The sequence below is a fragment of the Meriones unguiculatus genome, chromosome 3 (assembly GCF_030254825.1).
Source record: "Meriones unguiculatus strain TT.TT164.6M chromosome 3, Bangor_MerUng_6.1, whole genome shotgun sequence".
Lineage (NCBI taxonomy): Eukaryota > Metazoa > Chordata > Mammalia > Rodentia > Muridae > Meriones > Meriones unguiculatus.
Genome location: NC_083351.1, coordinates 165,774,719 through 165,797,166, shown reverse-complemented (window position 1 = coordinate 165,797,166; position 22,448 = coordinate 165,774,719). Strand labels below are relative to the sequence as shown.

Sequence of the window (22,448 nt, the reverse complement as noted above, 5' to 3'; positions counted from 1 at the left end):
TTTAAAGGTCCAGCCGCCAGTCTGCTCCTGGGGAAATGGAGCCACATCCTGGCCAAAGTTCCTTGTGTGTTTATAAGATCGCTGTGATGTGGGCACCATTCAGAGCCTGCTGAAGGGAATTCTAAGCTCACGTTTACAATAAAATGCAATAGGAGCCTGACCCGGCTGTCCAGGCCTGGGGTCCCAGCGCTTTCTGAGGCAGAAACTGAAGGATCAAAAATCCCAGATTGGGCTCCATAGTGATTTCAAGGTTAGTCTGGGCAACTTAATGGACTCTGTCTCAAAATTTACAAAAGGGAGACTGTGGGCTTAGCATACAGATCAGTGATAGCAAGGCCACAAAGTCTACACACACACACACACAAAGAGAGAGAGAGAGAAGTAGCTGAACTCTTTTCTGTTTAGTCTCAAACATTTATATCTCAGTTTCCGGCCCTTCTGCTGAGGGGCAGGAAGAGGGGCAGGTGGCAGGTGGGTGTTTTGGGGGGACACTGGCTAACCCGCCCCTGCTCTGCAGACTGTTGTGGAGCTGGCCCAGCTGCCCATCTTCAGAGAGCTCATCGAGGCCATGCTGAAAGCCTACCAGCAGAAAATGTTTGTGACCCACACTGTGCACGAACTCCTCTGGGGCTACCGAGATGAGATCTTTGCCCTCATCCACGTCTTCAAACCTGACCTATCTCCTAACTTTGGCCTGTTCTATGGGGTAAGTTTTCATCCCAGAGCCTCTGGTCAGCTCCTCAGGGGTGGAGGTCATACCAGCCAGAGTGCATCTGAAGTCCGGCTTCGTTTCAGGTGAAGGCCAAGATTGCCCAGGGTACAAACTATTTTTAGAGTCTGTGAAAAACGAGACAGTGGTTTTTGGAGGGGGAAAGAAGCTGTAGTAAAAGGAATGGTTGGTAATAAATTAAAATTAACCTCAGGAGTAAAAGCATCGACTTAGGGATGGGGCAGGTTTCTGGCCTGTGCACGTGCAAGGCCTTACTCTCAATGCACAGTATGGAAGCTTTCACTTCCTCTCTGGCAGAGCGCAAGCCTTAAGGCGTTACAAAACTCAGAGGTTGTCCAGACACAAAAGCAAGTTTTAAACACTGCTTCTGTAAGAGAATGGGCCCCGAAAGCCGGCTCTCAGCAACACTGACTGCTCCATTCTGGGAGGGCAGCCTGAGTAGACATTTCCCGGAAGGTCCCCCCTTTTGGGACTGCAGCTCTCACAGGCTAATTTCAGTATCAGTATTCCAAAAGTATTTTTTTTCTATTATTATTTTAATGCTTACACTTTCTCCTTCTTAATTATGACACTCGCTTATTTTTCAGAAAAATGGAACGAACGATGGAGACTATGTTTTTCTAACTGGAGAAGACAATTACCTTAACTTCACAAAAATTGTGGAGTGGAATGGAAAAACGTAAGTCTGATGTGATTTCCTAGTGCAAGCGTTTTCAATTTTTCTTTTAAACAGAATAAGCCTTCCCCTCCCCCTACTTTAATCCTAGGGATGGTGCTTACTGGTAGGACACCTGCCCACCAGGCACAAAGCTTTGCATTCGATTGGGAAAAGAAGTTGTCATTTGTCTTGTGTATAAAAATGTTAATATTCTTAAAGTTATTACTTTACAAATCGAGCTGAGGGTGAAAAAAAAAAACCTTGGGAATTAAGTGTTAATGATTCGTATGCTTACCATGGCCAGATGTTAATCGGAAGTCTTGGAGTAGCCTCTCTGGTTTTCCTTGTTAGTTGTGAGATGAAGTGTGATAGCCCCAGTTCAGACACTTTCAACCCCGGTGTGTTTGGTGGGAAGGCAGAGCGCTCCTCTCTTTCAACCTCATGGGTGTGGACTGTTCAGTTATTTTTTTTTTCCTAAAGATGAAATTCATTTGCGTTCAGCATCATAACATTTCAAATTAAAACATTTTACTACCTAATTTTTTTTTATACCCAAACACTTCTTTTCTAGCCTTTTAAAAATAAGATGGCTTAGTGTTTTATATTCATAATAAATTGTGGGTAAATTCGTGTTATTTTAATTGACATGTTTGGGATTATTTTTACTCTTTTCTATGCTTAGATTTTTTTGAAAAGATTGATCTATGTATTTTATGTATTTGAGTGCTCTGCCTGCATGTACATGTGTATGCCAGAAGGGGGCATCAGATAACATTATAGATGGTTGTGAGCCACCAGGTGGTTGCTGGGAATTGAACTCAGGACCTCTGGAAGAGAAGTCAGTGCTCTTAACCTCTGAGCCATCTCTTCAACCTTTATGCTTAGCTTTTTATAATTAACTATTTTTTCATTTTTCTCATGTTTCCTTCCAGATAAGACATAATTTTACCTGTTTCTTAACATCCACATCTTTACACCTTGATTTTATCTTGTTTTTGATGCAAGACCTCATTATGTAGCTCTAGCTGCCCTGGGACTCTATATGTAGACCATAGAGATGTACCCCACTCTGCCTCCTGGGCGCTGGGATGTAATTTCTTTTTTTAAGTGCTACTGTGCTTTGTTTGTTTGCTTGCTTGCTTGGTGGATGGTTTTTGTCGGTACCGATCTTTAAACTCAGGCCTTGTATGAGTTAAAGCGTCTACCACTGAGGCATATCCACGGCGCTTCATTTCATTTGGGATGAGTCAAGCTCTCACTCTTGTCTCCCTGCCTGCCCTGGAGCTCCTGCTGTCTCCACCTGGTGCACAGACATGGACTGCGGCTGTGAGCCTCCACAGCGGCTCTCCATTGACTGGTGGCATTTGTCTTGCCTTTGATCTTCTGCAGTGTGACTGCAGAGTTTCCAGCTTTGGATTTGTGTCGTGGTTCTGTTTGGCCCTGGGGCGCACTTCTAATCTAAGGCTTCCAGTCTTTGGGAGGTCTGGGGAAACTTTCAGCAATTACCTAGTCACTTCACTGGCATTTAACAGAGTCTGTTATGGGTGGTTGGGGTTTAAGCCAAGTGATTCTAGGTTCTTGGTATCTTTCTTAGTTAGTTAGTTAGTTAGTTAGTTAGTTGGGTATTTATTTATTTAGTTAGTTATACATACTTATTCATACATACAATCACTCTATTTGCATGTATACTTGCATGACAGAAGAGGGCATCAGATCTCATTATAGTTGGTGGTGAGCCACCATGTAGTTGCTGGGAATTGAACTCAGGACCTCTGGAAGAGCAGCCTGTGCTCTTTACTTCAGAGCCATCTCTCTAGCCCGGTTCTTGGAATCTTATTCAAAGCAGTGAAATAAGCACACAGAGACATTGTTCAAAGCAAAATGATAATGCAGATGAGAATGAAGTGATGTTGAGAAAGCCAGCAGGCCACACGCATGAAGGCACTCCTGAGCTCAGCTTATTGCTTGGGACTTCCTTTTGTTGGTGTTCAAGAGAAGAAGTATGATTGCTGAGGATCGTACTGTATGCTTTTTTATTTTTTAATCTAGATTGACAGATTAGCATATGACTCCTTTTCTTCTCTCATGAGGTATCTAATTGTAATCATATGCAAGCCCGACCATACATAGGCACAAGATAATAAATAAGGAATTCGCCCTAAACTTCCACTGAGAGGACCAGGTTAGCCCCCTGCCCATAGGCCAGGATACCTTGGAACGAAACAAGATATTATTAATGGATTGCTAAGTGTAGCCTGACGCACACAGGGGTCCTTGGTCATTAACAGGTTGCGTGGAGCCTTGGATGGAGAAAAGCATGCGTGCAGCTCAGCTAAGGAGAGACCAGGTTACTAAGCCGGTCCACCTGCTCGTCTGCCTCGGTCTCCCTTCCCCACCTCCTAGCCCCCGACTTCCTCCAAACATTTATTGGAGCCTCTGAAGTCTAGTTTCTGTGACTTGATTAAGTTTTCATTTTCTGATCTTGTATTTATGTAAATTCCCTAGAACCATCTCTAGTCCATGAGTTTATTTTTTTCCTTCAGCTACACAGTCTAGAGTTTTATCCCTGTTGAGTTTTTCCAAAATATTTTTTAAATCCAAGTTTTTAAAATCTTCTTAATTTTGTTTTATCTTTCTCCACCACCTACCTCCGGTTTGTTGTTGTTGCTGTTTTTAAGGGTTTTGGAGATCAAATTCGGAGACGTGGGTGTGTCAACTGAGGGATATGCACTAAGCTGCGTTATCAGGCTGCATTACTTTTTGTGTAAAAAGGTTCTGTTGTTGTTGTATTTTATGTGTATGACTGTCTTGTTTGCATGTGGGCCCATGCACCACATGTGCTTCTGGTGCCCGTGAGGCCACAGGGCACTAGATCCCCTGGAAATGGAGGTACAGAGGGTTGAGAGCCACACTACGGATGCTGGGACTCTAACCCAGGTCCTGCGAGAGCAGCGAGTGTCCTTAACCTCTGCGCCGTGTCTCCAGCCCCAGCCTTCGTTGTTCAAACAGAATGTCACTGTTTTGCCTTGCGATACTAAGCACAGGTTTATGGAATTAGCCTGCTCTATTATTTCAGTTTCTTCTAAGGTGGATTCACTTCCTTGATGACTTTGTTTTCTGCCTTTTACTGTCCGTTTTAGTTTAAATTATTTGCACAGTTGTTTTAGTTGAGAAGCTAGTCTGGGGATTGTGTGTATGTGTATGTTTGTGTATGTCTGTCTGTCTGTCTGTCTATCTCTCTGTCTGTCTCTCCCCTCACCCAATGTACCAGTTGGCCTCCATGTAGTCCAGAACAAACTTAGTTTAGGTTCTGCTGTGAGGCTACTTTCTTAGTCTTCCTGCTCCCCAACCACAAGTTTTGAACAACACCAAAATCCACATAGCAGATAGACACTGCCTTCTTTGGCCTCTTTTGATGAGCAGGGAATCTCTGCTCCTTGACCCTGATTCAAGCCCCTGGTGGAACACTCTTCATCCTTATCAACTTAGAAACTGAATTCTGGCTCTTCCTCCTGGCTTCCAGCATGGGAAATAGCATCATTTTAGCTCTCCTCACCATCTTTGTCTGGGAAGATGCTCGTTTGTGTTTTGAATGTCGTGTGGACCGTCTGAATGTTTTCCACGCCTGTCTTATCAGCCTTCATTTCCTGTTTCCACTTGGTAGACAACCTTAGTGTCTTTCTGTCCCTTAGTTCCTAGTACTTCTGTGCCCGAGAATGGCAGTGCCGCGGTAGCCAGCCCAACTTGCCCCTGGAAGGGTACTGGCCAGTTAGGAGAGCCTAAAATCCAGCTTGGCCGTCTTTATTCTTTCTTGTGCTTATCACGATAGGTCTCTGGACTGGTGGACCACAGACACGTGCAACATGATTAACGGGACCGACGGAGACTCTTTTCACCCGTTAATAACCAAGGATGAAGTCCTCTACGTCTTCCCATCTGACTTCTGCAGGTAGCAGCTTTGAGCATAGGTCTTGGACTGGGAGGCAGAGCGTGAGGAAGGTGTGAGCAGATGCACTCACTGTGCTTGGGGATTTGCACACACTGGAAGTGCTGGAGGCACACCGAGGGATAACGATGTGTAATGGCTCACAGCACACACGCCAGAAGGTAGCTCTGTTGATTTGGATCTTAACTCTGCTTGCAGCTGTGTGGCCCTGGGCACGTTCTTTAACCATTCTGCCTTGATTCTCTTTCCTCTTCCCTCTTCCTCTCCCTCCCCTCCCCCTTCTTGACTCCCTCCTCTCTGTCTCCCCACTCCTCCTTTACTCCCTCCCCCACCTTTCTTATTTATTTTTAATTATTTATTAGAGACAGGGGCTCTGCTCTCTCAGGCTGGCTGCAAACTTGCCAGAGACCTGAGGATGACCTTGACTTTCTCATCCTCCTATCCTCCTAGCTGCCTCGTGCTACAATTACAGATGTGAGCTGCTGCACTCTGATAGGCAGGGCTGAGATTTGAATCCAGGCCTTCACAGGTGCTGGGCAAGCATTTTACTGGCTCAGCCGCATTCCTACTCTGAGTTTGTGTTCTTCCCTCCCTTCAGGTCGGTACATATAACTTTCAGCGGCTTTGAGGAAGTAGAAGGTATACCTGCTTTTCGGTATAAGGTGCCCGCAGAAATATTAGCCAATACCCCTGAAAATGCTGGCTTCTGTATACCAGAAGGGAACTGCATGGACTCAGGAGTGTTGAATGTCAGCATCTGCAAAAACGGTAAGGATTTCTAGGGAGGTTATGGTCAGAATGCGGGCAGATTTGGGGTGTGAAACAAAGAATTAGTCACCAACCCGGTATATAGTGTAAGTCCAACCTTTCAAGAATAATAACGTTCCGGCCTCTGCCTGCAATCCCAGCAGCCAGATGGCAGAAGCAGGAAGGTAGTGCCTATGGAGCTGTCCCCTTCGTCAAATGATGATGATGCTGTTTGGTGACACACAAAGATTTTGAAGCAGATTTAGTTTTAAACTTTTAATCATGAGTTTCCCAGTGTTTCTTTTTCTTTCTTCTTTTTAATTTGAATTTGTTATTACTGGTGTTTGTGTAAGGGGTGAGCATGTGTGCCATGGCACACGTGTGACAGTGAGAAAACACTCAGTGGCGTCCGTTCTTTCCTCCCACCTTTATGTGGGCTCTGAGAGCTACCTTGGGGCTTCAGGCTTGAACGACTCCCTCTCAGTTCTCTGATCCTTTCCATGAATGAGAACCATCAGTGCATAAGGTATCTTTTTCATCTTGAAGGTTAGTGCCAACAGTCAGATGTCACAGCAGAATTGTTCACAGTGGCCTTGCCTGACAGGTGCGAGGTGCCCTCTTCTACTTCTGGTTTTTGCTCTTGGTTTTGCTTACTTTGAGGCAGGGTCTTGTTGTATGGCCTAGGTTGACATCAAACTGTCCATCCCTTTGCCTCAGCCTTCTGGGTCCTGGGATGATGTGCATAGCTTAGCATCCTCATCTTATCACCATGGGAACAGAGCAAAGAGAAGAGGTGTGTTTTTATGAAATGTCTCTGAGTACTTCTTTGCGAGCACGTCTTCTGTTTTGTGTCTTTTGAGACAGGGTCTCACTGTGTAGCTCCAGCTATCTTGTAACTCACTGTGTAGACGAGGCTTCCCCTCGCATTCCTATTATTTGTGATAGACCCCTACTTAAAATAGAATGCCTCTTTAATGTGTGTGGAGTGGTGGTGGTTGTTGCTTTGAGACAGATTTTCACTATGTAGTTTGAGTGGCCTCAGACTCACAGTGATCCTCCTGCCTCAGCCTCTCCCACTGCTGGCTTTACCTCACCTGGCCCTCTTTAAAGTTCCTTTGGAGAACTGCATTGCAAGCCTCTCTCCTGAATTACAGCGCTCCTCTCTTGAAAATAGAGTGATACGCTAACTTGGTTCTCTTGTCTAGTCAGTGTGAAAATCTTTGGGATGAGCCTGAGAACAAAAGTTTAGTCTCCCTGTCCTTTTCACAGCACAGACACACACATACACACACACCTTACATCAGAGTCTCTGGAGAGATATTAAAATACCCACATGAGGATGCTATAATCTGTACTGTCTACACTAGCAAGCTCTGTGTAGGCGTGTGGTAAGCGCTATGCACAGGAGCCCAGTGCTCTCACGGTGAATGGGGACACATTCCTACTTCTAATCTGTCCCATTGCATGACTCAGTGAGAGTTCCTGAAGCCATGCTCTTGGCGCCTCCCCCACATCAAGGTATAAACATGAACATGTTTTCCTTGCTGTGTTTACATTTACTCTTCTTCTTGAAGGAGTAGATGCCAGAGTCAAAGACTCTGTTTTGCAATGTTCAAACCTCTCAGTGCAATGTTTTCCTTTTGCTTTTTTGGAATTCACAAATGGAGAGCGGAGGCTCTGTGAAAGCAGTTTGTCATAGGTTGACAGTTTTCCTTAAACTTGGGTAGTGTACAAGCATCTAAATGTGGCCAGCATTGTTTATGAATAAGTTTCTGGTGTTCCAGTTTGGGCTTGACTCACTGGAACTCTTCAATGTGTATTCAAAGTAAGGAAGCATAGAAGCTAAACAAAACCAAATACAAACAGAAAAGGCATGGGGGAGTGTTCTTGCTTCTATAACAACCACACGACTTTCTAAAAATTTTTAAACTTTTTTTGAGACAGGTTCTCATTTAACTGAAGTTGGCCTTGAATTCACTATGTGGCCTGGGCTGGCCTTGAACTTTAGTCCTCCTGCCAAGTGCTGGGCTGACAGGCATGTGCCACCATGAACAGCAGGCGAAAGGCTTTAAACTTTTCTTGCATTACGCTGTCCAGGAGAACAAGGTCCATTACTGGGAAACAGTTGATTTTCTTTCTTCAATATAAAAGGCCAGGCTCACGAGTATAAGCCCATGACCCTAATACTTGGAAAGCAGAAGCAAGAGCAACTCTGTGAGTTCTGGGCCAGCCTGGTCTATGGAAGTGAGTTCTTCCCAGGCCAGCCTGAGCTGCAGAATAAGACCCCCTCTCAAAAAGACAGCAAAACCCCAAACAAAACAACAACAGCCAAAGCTTCATTCAGTGAGAGAGAACTGTGGTTCAAGCAGGGCTCTGAGATGAGACCTTGTCATTCAGCTAGGACGCTTCCTCCTCAGCCTGATAGAACTTCCCTGGGAAACTCTGCTGATGTTTGGGAACCTCTGCTTCTTCAATGCAAAATGAGGATAAGGGTTTTGGTTTTATAGAGTGTCTTAAAATATTTATTGTACATAGAGAAATAGATAAAGTATACTTATAGATTCAGTCACTGTTTGTTGAAGTATAGATGTGGCCAGGTATAGACATGCAGTGAAATAATGTGGGCTACATCACGTGTCAGAAAATGCGGTGTAAATATTGGACTAGGAGATACAGAGAGGTAGCGAGCCTGGGCAAGCGCACGTGGGTGTGGCTTTTCTTTCTCCTTTATGAACCAATTTTGTGGCCAGGAACTGTAGATTCGTCTTTTTTTTAGTTTTAGCAACCAGCCCTGTTCATTTCTACGTCACTTCCCACACAGGTGCACCCATTATCATGTCCTTCCCACACTTTTACCAAGCTGATGAGAAGTTCGTGTCTGCCATAAAAGGCATGCGTCCAAACAAGGAAGAACACGAGACCTTTGTGGACATTAACCCTGTGAGTACATATTTCTTGGTTAGAGAGCGTGTCATACTGTGTGTGCAGGGGCACTTGTTCAGTCTGACGCGTTCTTAAGAGACGCACTGTCTTCTGCTGGTATTCAAGTGGGCAGAAGTAGACCAGTGTGCGCGTCGTGGTCCGTAACCTATAATGGGATGTCTGAACTCCGCAGGTCAAGTCTGCGGAAACCAGCAAACCCGCTTTAAAGAAAAGGGGAAGTTAAGCAAAGAAAAAACATGGGATAGGGATGTAGCTCAGTGGTTGACTACTTACTAGATTGCACGAGGCCCTAGGTTCAATCCAGCCTAACAAAACGAAATGAGAGCAACATTTGATGACAGATTCAGTCACCCAAAACAGCTGAGGCCCAGCCTAGGTAATTTGGCCATCGTGCTATTAGGAACACAAACACATTTTGCCTTCAGAATTACAGATCGGTTCCAATACCAGTCAGAATCTGCATTTTAGCAGATCCCCAGGTAGTCACATCCCCACAAAGCCCCAGTCTGCCCTATGCAGTCAGTACCTGTGGTTCTGCTGTGTGGACCAGTTTCCCCTTATATACTCTCCCTGCCAAACACGGCAGTGGATCCGCGTGGGTCAGAACTGCATGCAGTTACACTCTGCTGAAAATGTGCCTGGATAAATCCTAATTTCCCCCTCTCTCTCTTTTTTTGCAGTTGACTGGAATTATTTTAAGAGCATCCAAGAGATTCCAAATCAACATTTACGTTAGGAAGCTGGCTGACTTTGTGTAAGTGTCGGCTCATCCGACAGAGGCAGAGGCTGGATTTTACCTCGTGGCTTTCGGGTGGGCATGGTATCAGGGGGAGGAGTGTCTATTTCTAACTGCTCAACTTGTCTGTCCCTGATGGGGCATGGTCTCAACTTTCATGGTATCTCGGCCCTGGCCTTTGTAAATTGCTGCCCACGGATCGGGCGTTGCTGTTGGCTCTTTACCTACACTACCTTACAACTTTAAGAAAAAGATTTATTTATTTAATTTATTACATAAATAACTTATTTATTATGTAAGTTATTACATAAATAATTTATGTAATTATTATGTAGTTATTTAAGTTATTATTAAATAAGTTATTACATAAATAAGTTACTTATGTATTTATATACATGCAGTGTTCTACCTGAATGTATATAAATAATTTGCAGTGTATTTATTTTAATTACTTTTAATTTTAATTTATTTATATACATGCATTGTTCTTCCTACATGTTTGCCTTCATGCCAGAAGGGGGCACCAGATCTCATTATAAATGGCTATGAGCCATCGTATTGTTGCTGAGACTTGAACTCAAGACCTCCAGAAGAGCAACCAGTGCTCTTAACCGTGGAGCCTTCTCTCCGGCCCATTCCCTCCTCCCAGCTTACAACTTTGCATTGTCCTTTTTATACACGAGAGACCCAAGACACAGCACTTAAGTGATTTTCTGGGACTCACACAGTTGGTGAGGCTGTGTGGATCCACAATGGCTTTTATCCAGTCCCCTGGCAATGCCCTCCATCTGGTTTCCGTCTCTTTGTGCTCCTTCTGCGTCTGCTTAGGCTCAGCCACCACGAGTTATTCTTCAGACAGTTGCAGCAGGCTCTTGAATCCAGCCTTTCTCTCCCACATTTCAACCATAAGCAGGTTCTTAGTAAGAATCCCCACTCCCCCCAAAAAAGAATCTGCAAGTATAGCTTCCTTCCCAGACTTGTCTGTGGGATTTTTCTTAGATCTGGTAAAATACCTGTAAAATAATATTTAATGAAAAGACAGGACTTAAAACTATATGTGTCATCCGTCTCTCTGTGTGTCCATCTATCTATGTATCTATCTATCTATCTATCTATCTGTCTGTCTGTCTGTCTGTCTCCCTATCTATAAACCTTGACATATGTCCCCATTGAAGTCTCCAGATTTAATCCCATGTTATGGGCTCCCTCTAAGAAGCAAACGTGGTTTTGGGGGATGTCTTCCAGCACCTGTTTATATATTTTTGAGGCACATATTATAGTAGTTAAGATCCGGAACCTTAGACTCAAAATGAACTTACATTCCAGGTTGTACTGCTCACACACAGTGACCTTGGGCACTTGCCGAGTCTCTGTTATAGGTTCCTCCTTTTTCCACCCTGTACATAATGAGAGCCATGGCGTGTGGCTGCTGTAAGAACTGAATAACAAAGTCCCCAAAACACTGAGCACAGGGAGGTCAAAGAGTGGTCAAATGGGCCTTTGTTGCAGAGACAGTATGGCGGCCTAGAGACCTCTGGGATGGCAGCTTATGTCATCTGGGTCTGAACAGTGCCCTTTGGTGAATCTGCATTCCGTATCTTATGCTTTGATAAGATACCACGTGGACGTGTGCTCTTGCATTGCTGGCTAACAATGCTGTAGTCTTGATTTCTGACTTAACGCGTGCAAAGACAGCTACCAAGTCTGGGGTCAGTTCCCAGTTACTGGGTGAATTAGGTGTACTGTAATCTTTGCGTGAACACGTCTCTCCAGGTGAGAAATGTTTTCAAGAGGATGTCCCTGAAATAATGCCATCCTTTGTCTCTGTAGTGAAACGGGAAACATTAGGACTATGGTTTTCCCAGTGATGTATCTCAATGAGGTAAGTCCTGGAAGGGGGTGGGGTGCTGAAGGCACAGTATGTTTTAACTGTCCACGCTCGGGATACTTCCTTTATGGTGCCTGCTGCTGTAGGGATGCGCGGTTTATGTTATGAAAGCGGGAAAGGTAGCTTTTCTGTCACAAAGATGTTTAGTTATGTGTGTTCACGTGTGCAGCTGCCCACAGAATCCAGAAGAGGGCGCGCACACACACGTACATCCACTACCACCACCTCCACCGAACAGTCACAACAAACAAGCAAATAAATAGAATATTTAAAAAATTACGAATCAAGGTCAGGAATAGTGGCACATGCCTTTACTCTTAGTACTAGAGAGAAAATGGCAGGTGCATCTCTGAGTTTAAGGCCATCCAGGGCTACCCACTGAGATCCACTGAGGAAGGAAGGAAGGAAGGAAGGAAGGAAGGAAGGAAGGAAGGAAGGAAGGAAGGAAGGAAAAGAAAAGGGAAGGAAAGAAAGGAAAAGAAAAAAACAATACCAGGCCTGGAAGTGACATTGGAGACTACTTTCAGGAGCAAGCCCCAACTCTGACAAATCTGGGACAATTGGTGAAAAACCCTCCACAGAACTCGACAACCTCTCCCCACCCCAGTCAAACTAAGCAGGATTATTGTTCATTCTTCTGGACTCCGGCTCTTGATGCCTCCCCCATTACTCCAAGTGATGAAACCTCTGTTCTTATACTAAAATGCTAGTCTAAAACCGTTTTCTTGGTTAGGAATTCTTTCTCCAATTCATATTAGCTCCACAACTCATTTGAGCCATTTTTGCTGAGACTGGAGCCCCTCACGGGGACTCAGGAGAGAAGTGATACTATCTGGACAACAACATTTTGTAGAGTTCCATCTCTACAGCCAGCGTTAATCAAGCCCTTACTGTGTACTGGGTGTGCCCCCCCCCCCCCCCGCCAGTGTGGAGTTGGTTGAGCTGTCTGGCTTTCAAGGAACTCACAGTCCTTTCGCATAAACAGGTAAACTGTTATGCTGGTTTCAAGGACAAGTGAGGTTCCAGGGTGAGCAACAAAAGCTCTTCGATCAGGCCTGACGGAGCCAGAGACTTCACAGAATGAAGAAAGGCTGAGATGAGTTTTAAAGGAACTGTCTGATGCCAAGCAAAGGATAATCCATCACATTTTCTTTGTATCGCTGTGACAGAAAGAGCTTAAAGGGGAAAGGGTTATTATAGCTCATTATTTCAGAAGGCCTCAGGAGGCCAGGTTGATGGGCATGGTTGGCAGCAGGGCCATGTGGCTGGAACCCTCACATTAGTGGATCAGGAAGCTACTTCTCCAGCCAGATCCCCCTCTCCTAAAGGCTCCAAGATCTTCCAGAGCAGTGAGCATGGTGGCACACATCTGGAACCCAGCTCTCCGGAGGCAGTGCCATGAGCTGGAGGCTAGCCTGGTCTACAGCATGAGTTCCAAGCTAGCCAGGGCTATAGAGTGAGGCCCTATCTCAAAATAAATTCAAACAAACAAATAAGCAAACAAAAACAGTCCTAAAAGATGGTAATCCGCATTTAAAACATGAGCTGTGGGGACATTTCAGGCCCCAACCATAACATATATATTATCTCAACATTTCTTAATTCTCAAATTTTCAATTTATGTTGAGTTGTAATTGTCTTCAAGAGAAAAATATATTGAGTAAATATATTATTCTAAGTGAATTTTCAGTATATCTGGATTGCTGATAATAAGATATAATCAAACTGTATTTTGTTTGAAATACACACACACACACACACACACACACACACACTATCTAGTCCTCAAAATAATAATATTTCTCCCTGCTCCAGAGTGTTGTCATTGACAAAGAGACTGCACGTCGATTGAAGTCCGTGGTTAACACAACTTTGATTGTCACCAACATACCCTACATTGTCATGGCACTGGGTGTGTTCTTTGGCTTGGTGTTCACGTGGCTTGCATGCCGAGGACAGGGGTCTATGGATGAAGTGAGTACTGGATGAGGGAATTTCTTTCTAGACTTGGGAGTCTAGGAGGGAGGGGAACACTGGTTTTTGTGGTTGTATTACCGTGGTACCAAGTGGTAGGCAGGGCTGGTGTGCATTGAGAAGAGCAGGCTGATGGAATGGTGCCATCTGGTATCTGAGGCTCACTTGGTAAATTTAGATATATCCCACAGAGGTAACTTTACAACTTTAAAAACATCATTGTAAAAGAAGGACATAAAACTTTTAAGCCCTTAAGCTTTGGTGCTGGGCTGCCTGGGTTCAAATCCCAGTTCTATCACTAAACATCTAGCTGACCCTTGGAATGGCCTTGATTGTATCATCTGTAAAAGGAATGATAATAGGGTCTCCCTTGTGAGTTTCTAGAGAGGATCGGATGATGTAAAAAGCACAGAGGACTTGACTCAGTGTTATTCAATAAGTTTAGTTATTATATATAATAAAACAATTCCAATATTGTAGAGCAAAGGGGCCAGAGACCTGGAGTATCTGAAGATGCTATGGTTGAGATCTCATAGCCATGGTCAAAGGTGGCCACATGAGAAGCATTCATCTCCAGGACGAATGGGATAAACTGGCTCAGATTGGCCTCTCAAGTGACCAGGGGTCTGAAAACTTTTCATGATGCCCTTTGGGGTGTAGAGGAATTTTATTCAGAACATGGCTGTTCTGGCAAGAGATCACATCCAAAGACATGGCTGGAATACAAACATACCTTTAATCCAGGAGACAGTGGCAAGCAGATCTGAGTTCAAGGCCAGCCTGATATCAAGTTTGAGGTAAAGAAAACCTTAGGTCCAGGTGTGGTGGTATATGCCTTTAATCCCCAACAATGAAGGTAAAGTTAGTTTGTACAAGGAATCGCCTATGCTTGAAAGCAATGTTTAATTGAGTGGCAGAAAAAATGACAGATCAGAGAAAGATTTGACAGATATGCCCAACTCTCGTGAGAAGAGAGAGGAAAGGGAAGCTATTTAAGGGTCAATGCAGAGAGAGGGGAAACAGTTTTACAGAGAGAGGTTGAATGAGAGAACAAGCTAGACACAGGTGAAGATAGAAAAAGCCAAATAATGGGAAGGAACCAGAAGATTAGAATGGATTTTTGGAGTTAGTTTGAGACCAAGCAGAGCAATTTAGAGGCTGGGAAAAAAGCCAGAATGAGTAAGTTAGCTGAGAGAGGAGTTTGAGCCAGAACAGCTGAGTTGAACCAGCAAGCTCAGAGCTCAGTAATAACAAGAAAGAGTGAGCTTATTAAGCAGTAGGTCTCTGAGGCTGAAAACATCCTAGGCCTAGGTTAGATTGTACAGAGGCTAGAAGCTTCCAGGACTAGGCCTAGGTTATCAGATGGAAGCAATAAGCCTGAAGACTGCAATTGCCTCAGGAGAATAAAATTTCCTTTTCCACTGGTGGAAGTCTTTCTTTTTCTGTGGAACTGAAGCAAGGGCCTGACACAAGGATTTAGCACTGAGGCATGTGCCTAGTTCTTAAAAACAAATACATTTTGAGATGAGGTCTCTCTGAGCTGCTCAGGCTGACCTTGAAATTGCTTGTGCTCCAGCCAGGCTTTGAACTTGTGATCCTCATGCTTCATTCACCCTCGCCAGTGATTGGGATTACAGACCTGAACCACCAGTCCTGACATAGACACCCTCCTTAAATTCTTGGCAATTCCTGCTTTTATTATATATTTCTTCCCTTCAGTTATCCTGCTAAACTGTCTGAACAATGGAAAGTAGGAGGTGAAACTGGTTGAAACTGTATGGCTTGGATATCCCTGTCCTCGTGCTAAGCCAGAATTAGCCATACGGCAAACTGTCTTACCATTGACACCTATGGATCTGCCAGTCTGTGTCAACATCCGGGTTTTCCTAGGTATAATCAGACCACCTAGGAATGTTAATTAGCAATCCACAATTACCCATCTGCTTGTCTTCGGCCAGCATTAGTAAGCATCTACAGCCCCTAAGACACTGCTCCCTGGCAGGTTAGTTAGCAAACCAGAAAGAAGGCTGTTTCCGTCTACATTGCTAAGGGTTCTAGACCCCGACCATCCATAGAGGACAGCTTGCAGATCTGGTGTGGGGGCTGGAGCAGAAGAGTTGTCCTCTATCAGGGTCAGCTTAGGGTCTTAAAGAACAAAGACAGCCACAAGAGGGAAGAGTGGAAGGAGCTGCCTTCCTGTCAGCCTCTCCTTACACCCTCTCCATCCCCACCTGGCCTCCTCTTTTCACATCAGGACAGATGTTCCTGACAAGAACATTTAACCTCCTTTAACCTCGGCATCTTCTTTCTGTCTCAGGGAACGGCAGATGAAAGGGCACCCCTCATACGAACCTAACGGAACTTACCTGACTCCTGACCTTGATGAGAGAACTCGTGAACTGTCCTGACCCGGACCAGGACCGGGGAAACCCTGCACCCCCGCAGGCCCTTGGCCTGTCAAGAAGAGAAAGAAGCCACAGTGCTGGCAAGTGAAGAGAGCTTCCTGGACAGAGGGTAATGAGCAGGGTGACGTGGCTGGTCGTTATGCTTTATAAAATCATGTCTTCTAAAATTGTCTTAATGTGTCTAGGGAGTATTTAATAAACTTGTATAGAAACTTTTTTTGTGGTTGGGCTCTGGGAGCTATGGGATTTTGTGACCCCTGTTGTAGATACAATGTCTGCATCACTTGTTAATGTTAATTGGCCTCACTTGATTCAGTATGCTTCACTCTCCAAACTCTGTGTTCAAAATACCTATGTATGGCTTTCTGTTCTTCTCCATTCACCTTCCTACACAGAAGGAAGAATGTGGTACCCAGGGTAAAATGATAGCTTCATGTAACGTACCAAGCAGATGTATCTGATTTCCTTCTTTAAAACGTCACAGTTTGCATTTCACCCCAATCTTCAGGAAAATAACTCAGTCTTTCAACTATTTTATAGTGCGTAGGAACCAAGTGGGACAGGGGTCGGGTGGGGTGGGGTGATATGTGTAAGTAGATAGCGTTGAGCTCCTGAAGGTTTCTAGTTGTGCTTTGGTGAAGCAAGAGGATTCACCAGAAATGTTGGTGAGACAGATACTTCATTTAGAATAGAGCTCAGTGTTAGTTATGGCACTTAGAGGTTAGTTGTCTTTTGTAATCGAATTCATCTTGATGTAGAAACATGCTTCTGGGAGAATGGACTTAATGACATCTCTGCCAAATAGGACTGTGATAATAAGTGACCGTGACTGCCAAATACTGAGTGGTAATTTACTTGTAAAATTATGAATGTTGGAAGTCCATTTGCCCGTAGCTTACATTACATATAGATCCAGATTAGACACACATTTCTTCTGGACAAGACTGTCACTAAGTGCCCTCTGCCTCCTGTGACAATCATTTTTCTAACAGAATGGCAAGTGTGTAGAGTGCTAGACAGATAAGGAGTCAGGAGAAGATGCCAAGCTGCTTCTCTTTGGAAGGCACTGGCTTCCAGTGGAGGACTGAGGACATCAGCCATCTTGGAGGGTATTGTCCATGATTCTCAGAGTCCACCATTGATTTTTTTGTTTGTTTGTTTTCTTTTCTTTTTCTTTTTTTTTTTTTTTTTTCTTTTTCTTTTTTTTTGAGACAGGGTTTCTCTGTGTAGCCTTGGCTGTTCTGGACTTGCCTTTGTAGACCAGGCTGGCCTCAAACTCAAAGCAATTCACCTGTCTCTGCCTCCCTGGGTGCTGGGATTAAAAGCATGCACCACCCTGCCCGGCTAGTTTTGTTTTTTTGAGACAGGGTTTCTCTGGGTAGCCCTGGCTGTCCTGGAGCTCATTTTGAAGACCAGGCTAGCCTCAAACTCACAGAGATCCACCTGCCTCTGCCTTCCAAGTGCTAGGATTAAAGGGGTGCACCACCATACCCAGCTTCCACCATTGATTTTTACAATTAATCCCATATATTACCTGGCTGATAGCTTATAGAATTTCCTGAAAACTGTATTTTGTTGTTTAAAACTAAATTTCAATATAAGCAAAATTTTTTAAAACAAATTTCACATACATATTTGGATATAAAATGTTGCTTCAATACACAGGCCAGGCCCAAGTTTTCCTCTCTTGACACTAAAGCAATGTGGGATGTTTCCCTTGCCTTTTATTTTGGTATTTTTGAGACAAGGTCTCTATGTAGCCCTGACTGTTCTGGAACTCACTAGGTAGACAGAGATCCTTCTGCCTCTGTGTCCTGAGTGCTGGGATCAGTGAGCTTGGCTGATACTTTCCTTCCAGAAGAGATAATTTGTTAAATTTTCACCTTTCCTACTAATCAAAGTAGAAATATTAGGTACCCCAAACCACCAAAATGTAAAGACTAAGCTGAAAATATTTGATCTTTAATAATGGCAAATATTTTTAGACTTTATCGATATTTAACTAGATAACTGGTGTATCTTAGTATTCATGCACCAGGACCGGCTCTCACACTGTAGCCCAGGCTGGTTTGGCACTCACTGTGTAGCATAGCTGACCTCGAATTTATGGTGAGCCTCCTGCCTCAGCCGCCCAAGTGCTGAGATCACTGGCATGCACTACACCTGTCTTTATGCAGCTACTTATCCACACTAATAAATTGATAAGCTAGTGCATACTAATTGGTTCATTCCTATTTTCAGGGTATAATCATCTCTGAGGAGATATTTATAAACACAGAAATTAGAGCAACCGGTGATGTACACGGTAGACTGAATCTCACATAGAAAAGGAGACCGAAACAGATTACTCCTTTATTGGTGCCATGATTATTAATAGTGATGGCTCACAACTCACATTTGATCTTTTCCTTCTAAACCCACAAGCCACAGTGAGGATTATAGGTTGACTAACAACAGATATGCCCACTTGGTGTGGGTTTGAAGATAGCAAGTTGTTCTCTGTGTTCATTGTTTTGTGGCGATTGTCTTGGAAAGGCCCCAGAGGCTGTGGTCCTCATGGCTTTCACACCACAGAATGGCAGGGAAGGGGGAGAGCACAGGGTGAGGATGGGCATTTCCACATGGCTCTAGGCTCTGCCCAGTAGACTTCCTTGTGTCCTACAAAGATCACTAATGGTGAAATGGAACAAGCACTACAGAACTAACCCCTATTGGGGTTCTTCCTTAAGGGGGATAATTTTTAACTTGGGTTGTTTGCAGTGTGAATTCCTCAAGAGGCCCTCTGAGTATTGTTCCTGGTGTAAATCGCTTGTGCCTGGCTTTAAAAAGACTGATCAGAATGTTCTTCATGTAGCTTACATGGTTGGTCCATTTCTTGTGATTCTTGACCTGGTTTTATTTCTACCCATACTACAATGAAATGTTTCACTGATTAAAAAAAAAAAAGTTTATATAAAGTTGCACTTTGAACTGTCTTTTATTCGACGGAGTTTCATTTGAGGAATTTGCCTCGGCTGACACAACCCCAAGTCACATCCTGGGCCAGGCCACTTGTAATTTCTGCTCAACTGTGAGACACAGGCCAATCCAAGCAGACCCTTTACTCTCTGCCTCATGGTCTTTTTCATTGACTTGGAAGCCTCTGATAATGTAAGGAGGGTTAATAACAAATACCACGGCAGCCCTAAACTCAGGGTCAGCTGTATTCTGACCAGCTTCCCAGCCTCAGGGTCCTAACAGGCTCTTCAGGCTGGAACTGTAGAAGGACCTAACTGTAGCAGTACCCTCCCCTCCCCCTGTCTCCGATCCCTTCCTTCCGCTCTGCTGCCTTCTCCAGCTGGGAACTGCTTTCTACAAGCCTTTATTTATTTCCTTGTCTTTCCTGCCAGTCCCTCAGTGCTTTCATCCCAAGTCATATCAGACCTGCACTAACATCCTTATCCTGGGCTGCCTCTAACCACAGCAACTGAACTGCTCACAGCCCACCAAGTAGGGTGCTAGGGGATCAGACACTCTTGGGGGTCTGGGGCTTTTGACTGAAGCTATTAGCCCTAAAAAAGGGTTACCATTAACATTTCCCATCCCGTTACACCTTTCTCCTGAAGTCAGTAGAGCCAGAGCCATCACAAGGTGTCCTGGTTAGTGTTACAAACTGTTTTTTGTGAAGGAACTTGGGCACTATTATATTGTCCTTTCTAGGAAACAAAACCCAATCTCAGCTGCGTGTGTCACAAGGGAAGCTCCTCATACTGACTTCTTACCCAAAGGTATATAGAGACGCATTGGATCATACCATACTGAGCCCAAGTGTCCCAAATGTAGGATTATAAAAGTCCAGAAGGTATATTCAAAAGACCAATAAAGGATTAAAGCATATGCCTCTGAACAGTATTTAACATATAGCATAGACTGAGCACCACAAAATACAGAGTATAGAGACATGTACATAGATGTAACAGAAGATAAAAGTCTCACTTCAGGAATCACTACATTTCTTCTTTATCAAACAGAAAAGATTTTAAACACCTGGAAGATACACTCCAGGCACTGTAAGGTTTACTCATCTGACATGCAGAGTGCAATGACTGACTGAACTGTACATTTTCATCAGCTCAGTGAAGTCTACGCTAACACTCCCTCTTCCCACCATTAGCCCTGGCAACTACTAATGTACATTCTGTGTGGGTAGAGAAGTGTCCTGAGAAGGTGAAAGAGACGCTAGGTTTGTTTAGGAAGACCCTTGCTATCTATGGAATAAAGAATGAACGGAGAGAGTTGACATAAGCTGTGGGGTCCATACTTGCACTTTCTGGGAGAGTTCTTTGCTTTTTTATGTTTTACTTGGTGACATCTTAACCATTACATGCCAACTCTTTCATGGAGTGTTTCATTTCTGCCAACATATTTAAAGTTAAAGCAGTTCTACAGAGAAACAGTGGTGCAGTGGGCTTCTTTAGCATGCAGGGAGTAGACAGCAGCCCACCACACACCCATCTACTCAAGCAGGAACCAGGGAGTATCCTTCTGTCCTTGGGTCTGAAGCAGTAGAGCAGATGCTATGGGGTTGGATCCTCACGTGAAAAGCCTTGTATGTTTAACAACAATAGTGCTGACCGGCACACCGTCTGGAGGATCCCTGGGACCTACCGACGGAAAAGCCACACGCTCCAGGTTCCATGGCAGATGCTGTATCAAGGGACTAAAGTCGAGAGGAATAGAGGAAAACACGGATCTCTGTAGCCCCCCCCCCCCCCGCCCCATACATGCGCCAGCATGCACATCTGCAGAGGAAGGTAAACATGCACACACCACGTTTGCACACAAATTAAAATTGAGATACTCCCACTGCGTGTCCTAGGCTGGCCTCCAACTCAATCCTCCTACCCATGCCTTCTGGACGCTAAGACTACAGGAAAGCACAAACATGCTTGTTTTTAAAGATTAAATTCTGATATAACAATCTTTGGTCTAAAACCTCTTACCGCTATCAAGAATGTATGAAAACCTGACCATAAGCTATAGGGAAACAAGATGTAATGGCGGTTTTTTGTTGTTGTTTTATTTTTTAAGTGGGGCTGGAGAGGGAACTCAGTCAGTAGGTGCTTGCTGTGCAAGCCTGAGGGTGTGAGCTCAATCTTCATCAGCCCTATTTAAAAATCAAACAAACAAATGCTGAGCACAGTGGCATTCACCCATAACCATAATGCTGGGCAGGCAGGGTGAGGAATCCCCTGGGGCTTGCTGGCTAGCCACTCTTGACAAATTGATGAGCTCTAGATTCATGTGAGACCTTGTCTCAAAAAAAAAAAAAAAAAAAGAAAAATACCCACGTCAATCTCTGGCCTCCACATGCAGGTGCAGATATGCACACACACACACACACACCCCGACACACACATTAAAATTGTGGCAAAGAGGTTCCTCAAAAAAACTATAACTTCATCTACCACGACACCCAGCTATAATTGTAAGGGCTCCACGTTAGCCTGTAACAGAGGCACACACTCATCAGTGTCTACTGCAGCACAAGTCACAATCATCAACAAACCTAGCTGCCCAGCAACAGAGAAATCTATAAGAAAAGGTAGTATATATCCACAGAGGAATTTTCAACCGTAAGGAATGAAATTATGTCATTTGCACACACACACACAAAAGGATATGACAGGTGATAATCGTAGTAAGTGGATTAAATCAGGCGCAGGACAAACGTTTTTCTCATTTATGATTTCTAGGTTTAAATACATACATAAAATCATATGTACGGCATGGAAATTGAAATGAAACTGCTAGGGGACAAAGGAGATTAATGAGAAGGTTGGAAAGAAGAAAAAAAATTAAGAGTAGGCGTATGTGTCCAGAATACAATATATATTTGTATGAAAGCGTTCCGATGTAACACAGTACCACGTACAATGAATATTTTTTTTTTTTAAGAAAAAAAGAACTGGAGCTACGTAGAGAAAAACCTTGTTCCAAACTAGACTCCAGAATGTACCAGCGAAATGACTGTGGGGACGCTGTTTTGCAACGCTAATGCTCGTTCCTCCCATCTCCTCTGCGCAAATTAGTCAATGACAGAATCTTCTCTGTGGGGTCGAGGATTAAATGTCCCCCAGAAAGTACGTTGTAGGGCAGAGACTTCAGCAGTTAAGAGGGTTCAGTTGCTTCGTTCGGGGCAGCCCTCTAAGCCGTGCAAAAACTAGACTGCTAGAGTTCGTGCCACATAGTCAAGACACATGCTATTACCATTCCCATCATCTTCCCATCACTCCTCATCCCATTTCCCCACTCCTCAGCGGGAAAGGCAGCCCCTTCACGCCCTAGTGCACGCAGTGTCCGCAGCCGGTCACCTCGTCAACGAGGCTCCTACGGGGCGGCAGGCCTCGCTCCACGCCCAGCTTCCTATCATCTCCCCTTT

The 22,448-nt window shown here is 44.2% G+C and overlaps 1 protein-coding gene across 1 annotated transcript in view; it reads left to right on the top strand.

The window, feature by feature from the left end:
* Window positions 1-18,990, top strand: part of Scarb2 (scavenger receptor class B member 2) — a 55,204-nt gene extending 36,214 nt beyond the window's left edge. Inside the window, exons 4-12 of the mRNA XM_021649896.2 lie at window positions 518-706; window positions 1,318-1,409; window positions 5,218-5,337; window positions 5,933-6,102; window positions 8,903-9,021; window positions 9,705-9,778; window positions 11,591-11,642; window positions 13,464-13,622; window positions 15,940-18,990. Coding sequence (XP_021505571.1) covers window positions 518-706; window positions 1,318-1,409; window positions 5,218-5,337; window positions 5,933-6,102; window positions 8,903-9,021; window positions 9,705-9,778; window positions 11,591-11,642; window positions 13,464-13,622; window positions 15,940-15,978 — 1,014 coding nt within the window. The 3' untranslated portion in view covers window positions 15,979-18,990. The remainder of the gene's footprint in view (window positions 1-517; window positions 707-1,317; window positions 1,410-5,217; window positions 5,338-5,932; window positions 6,103-8,902; window positions 9,022-9,704; window positions 9,779-11,590; window positions 11,643-13,463; window positions 13,623-15,939) is intronic.
* The last annotated feature ends 3,458 nt before the right edge of the window (window positions 18,991-22,448 follow it).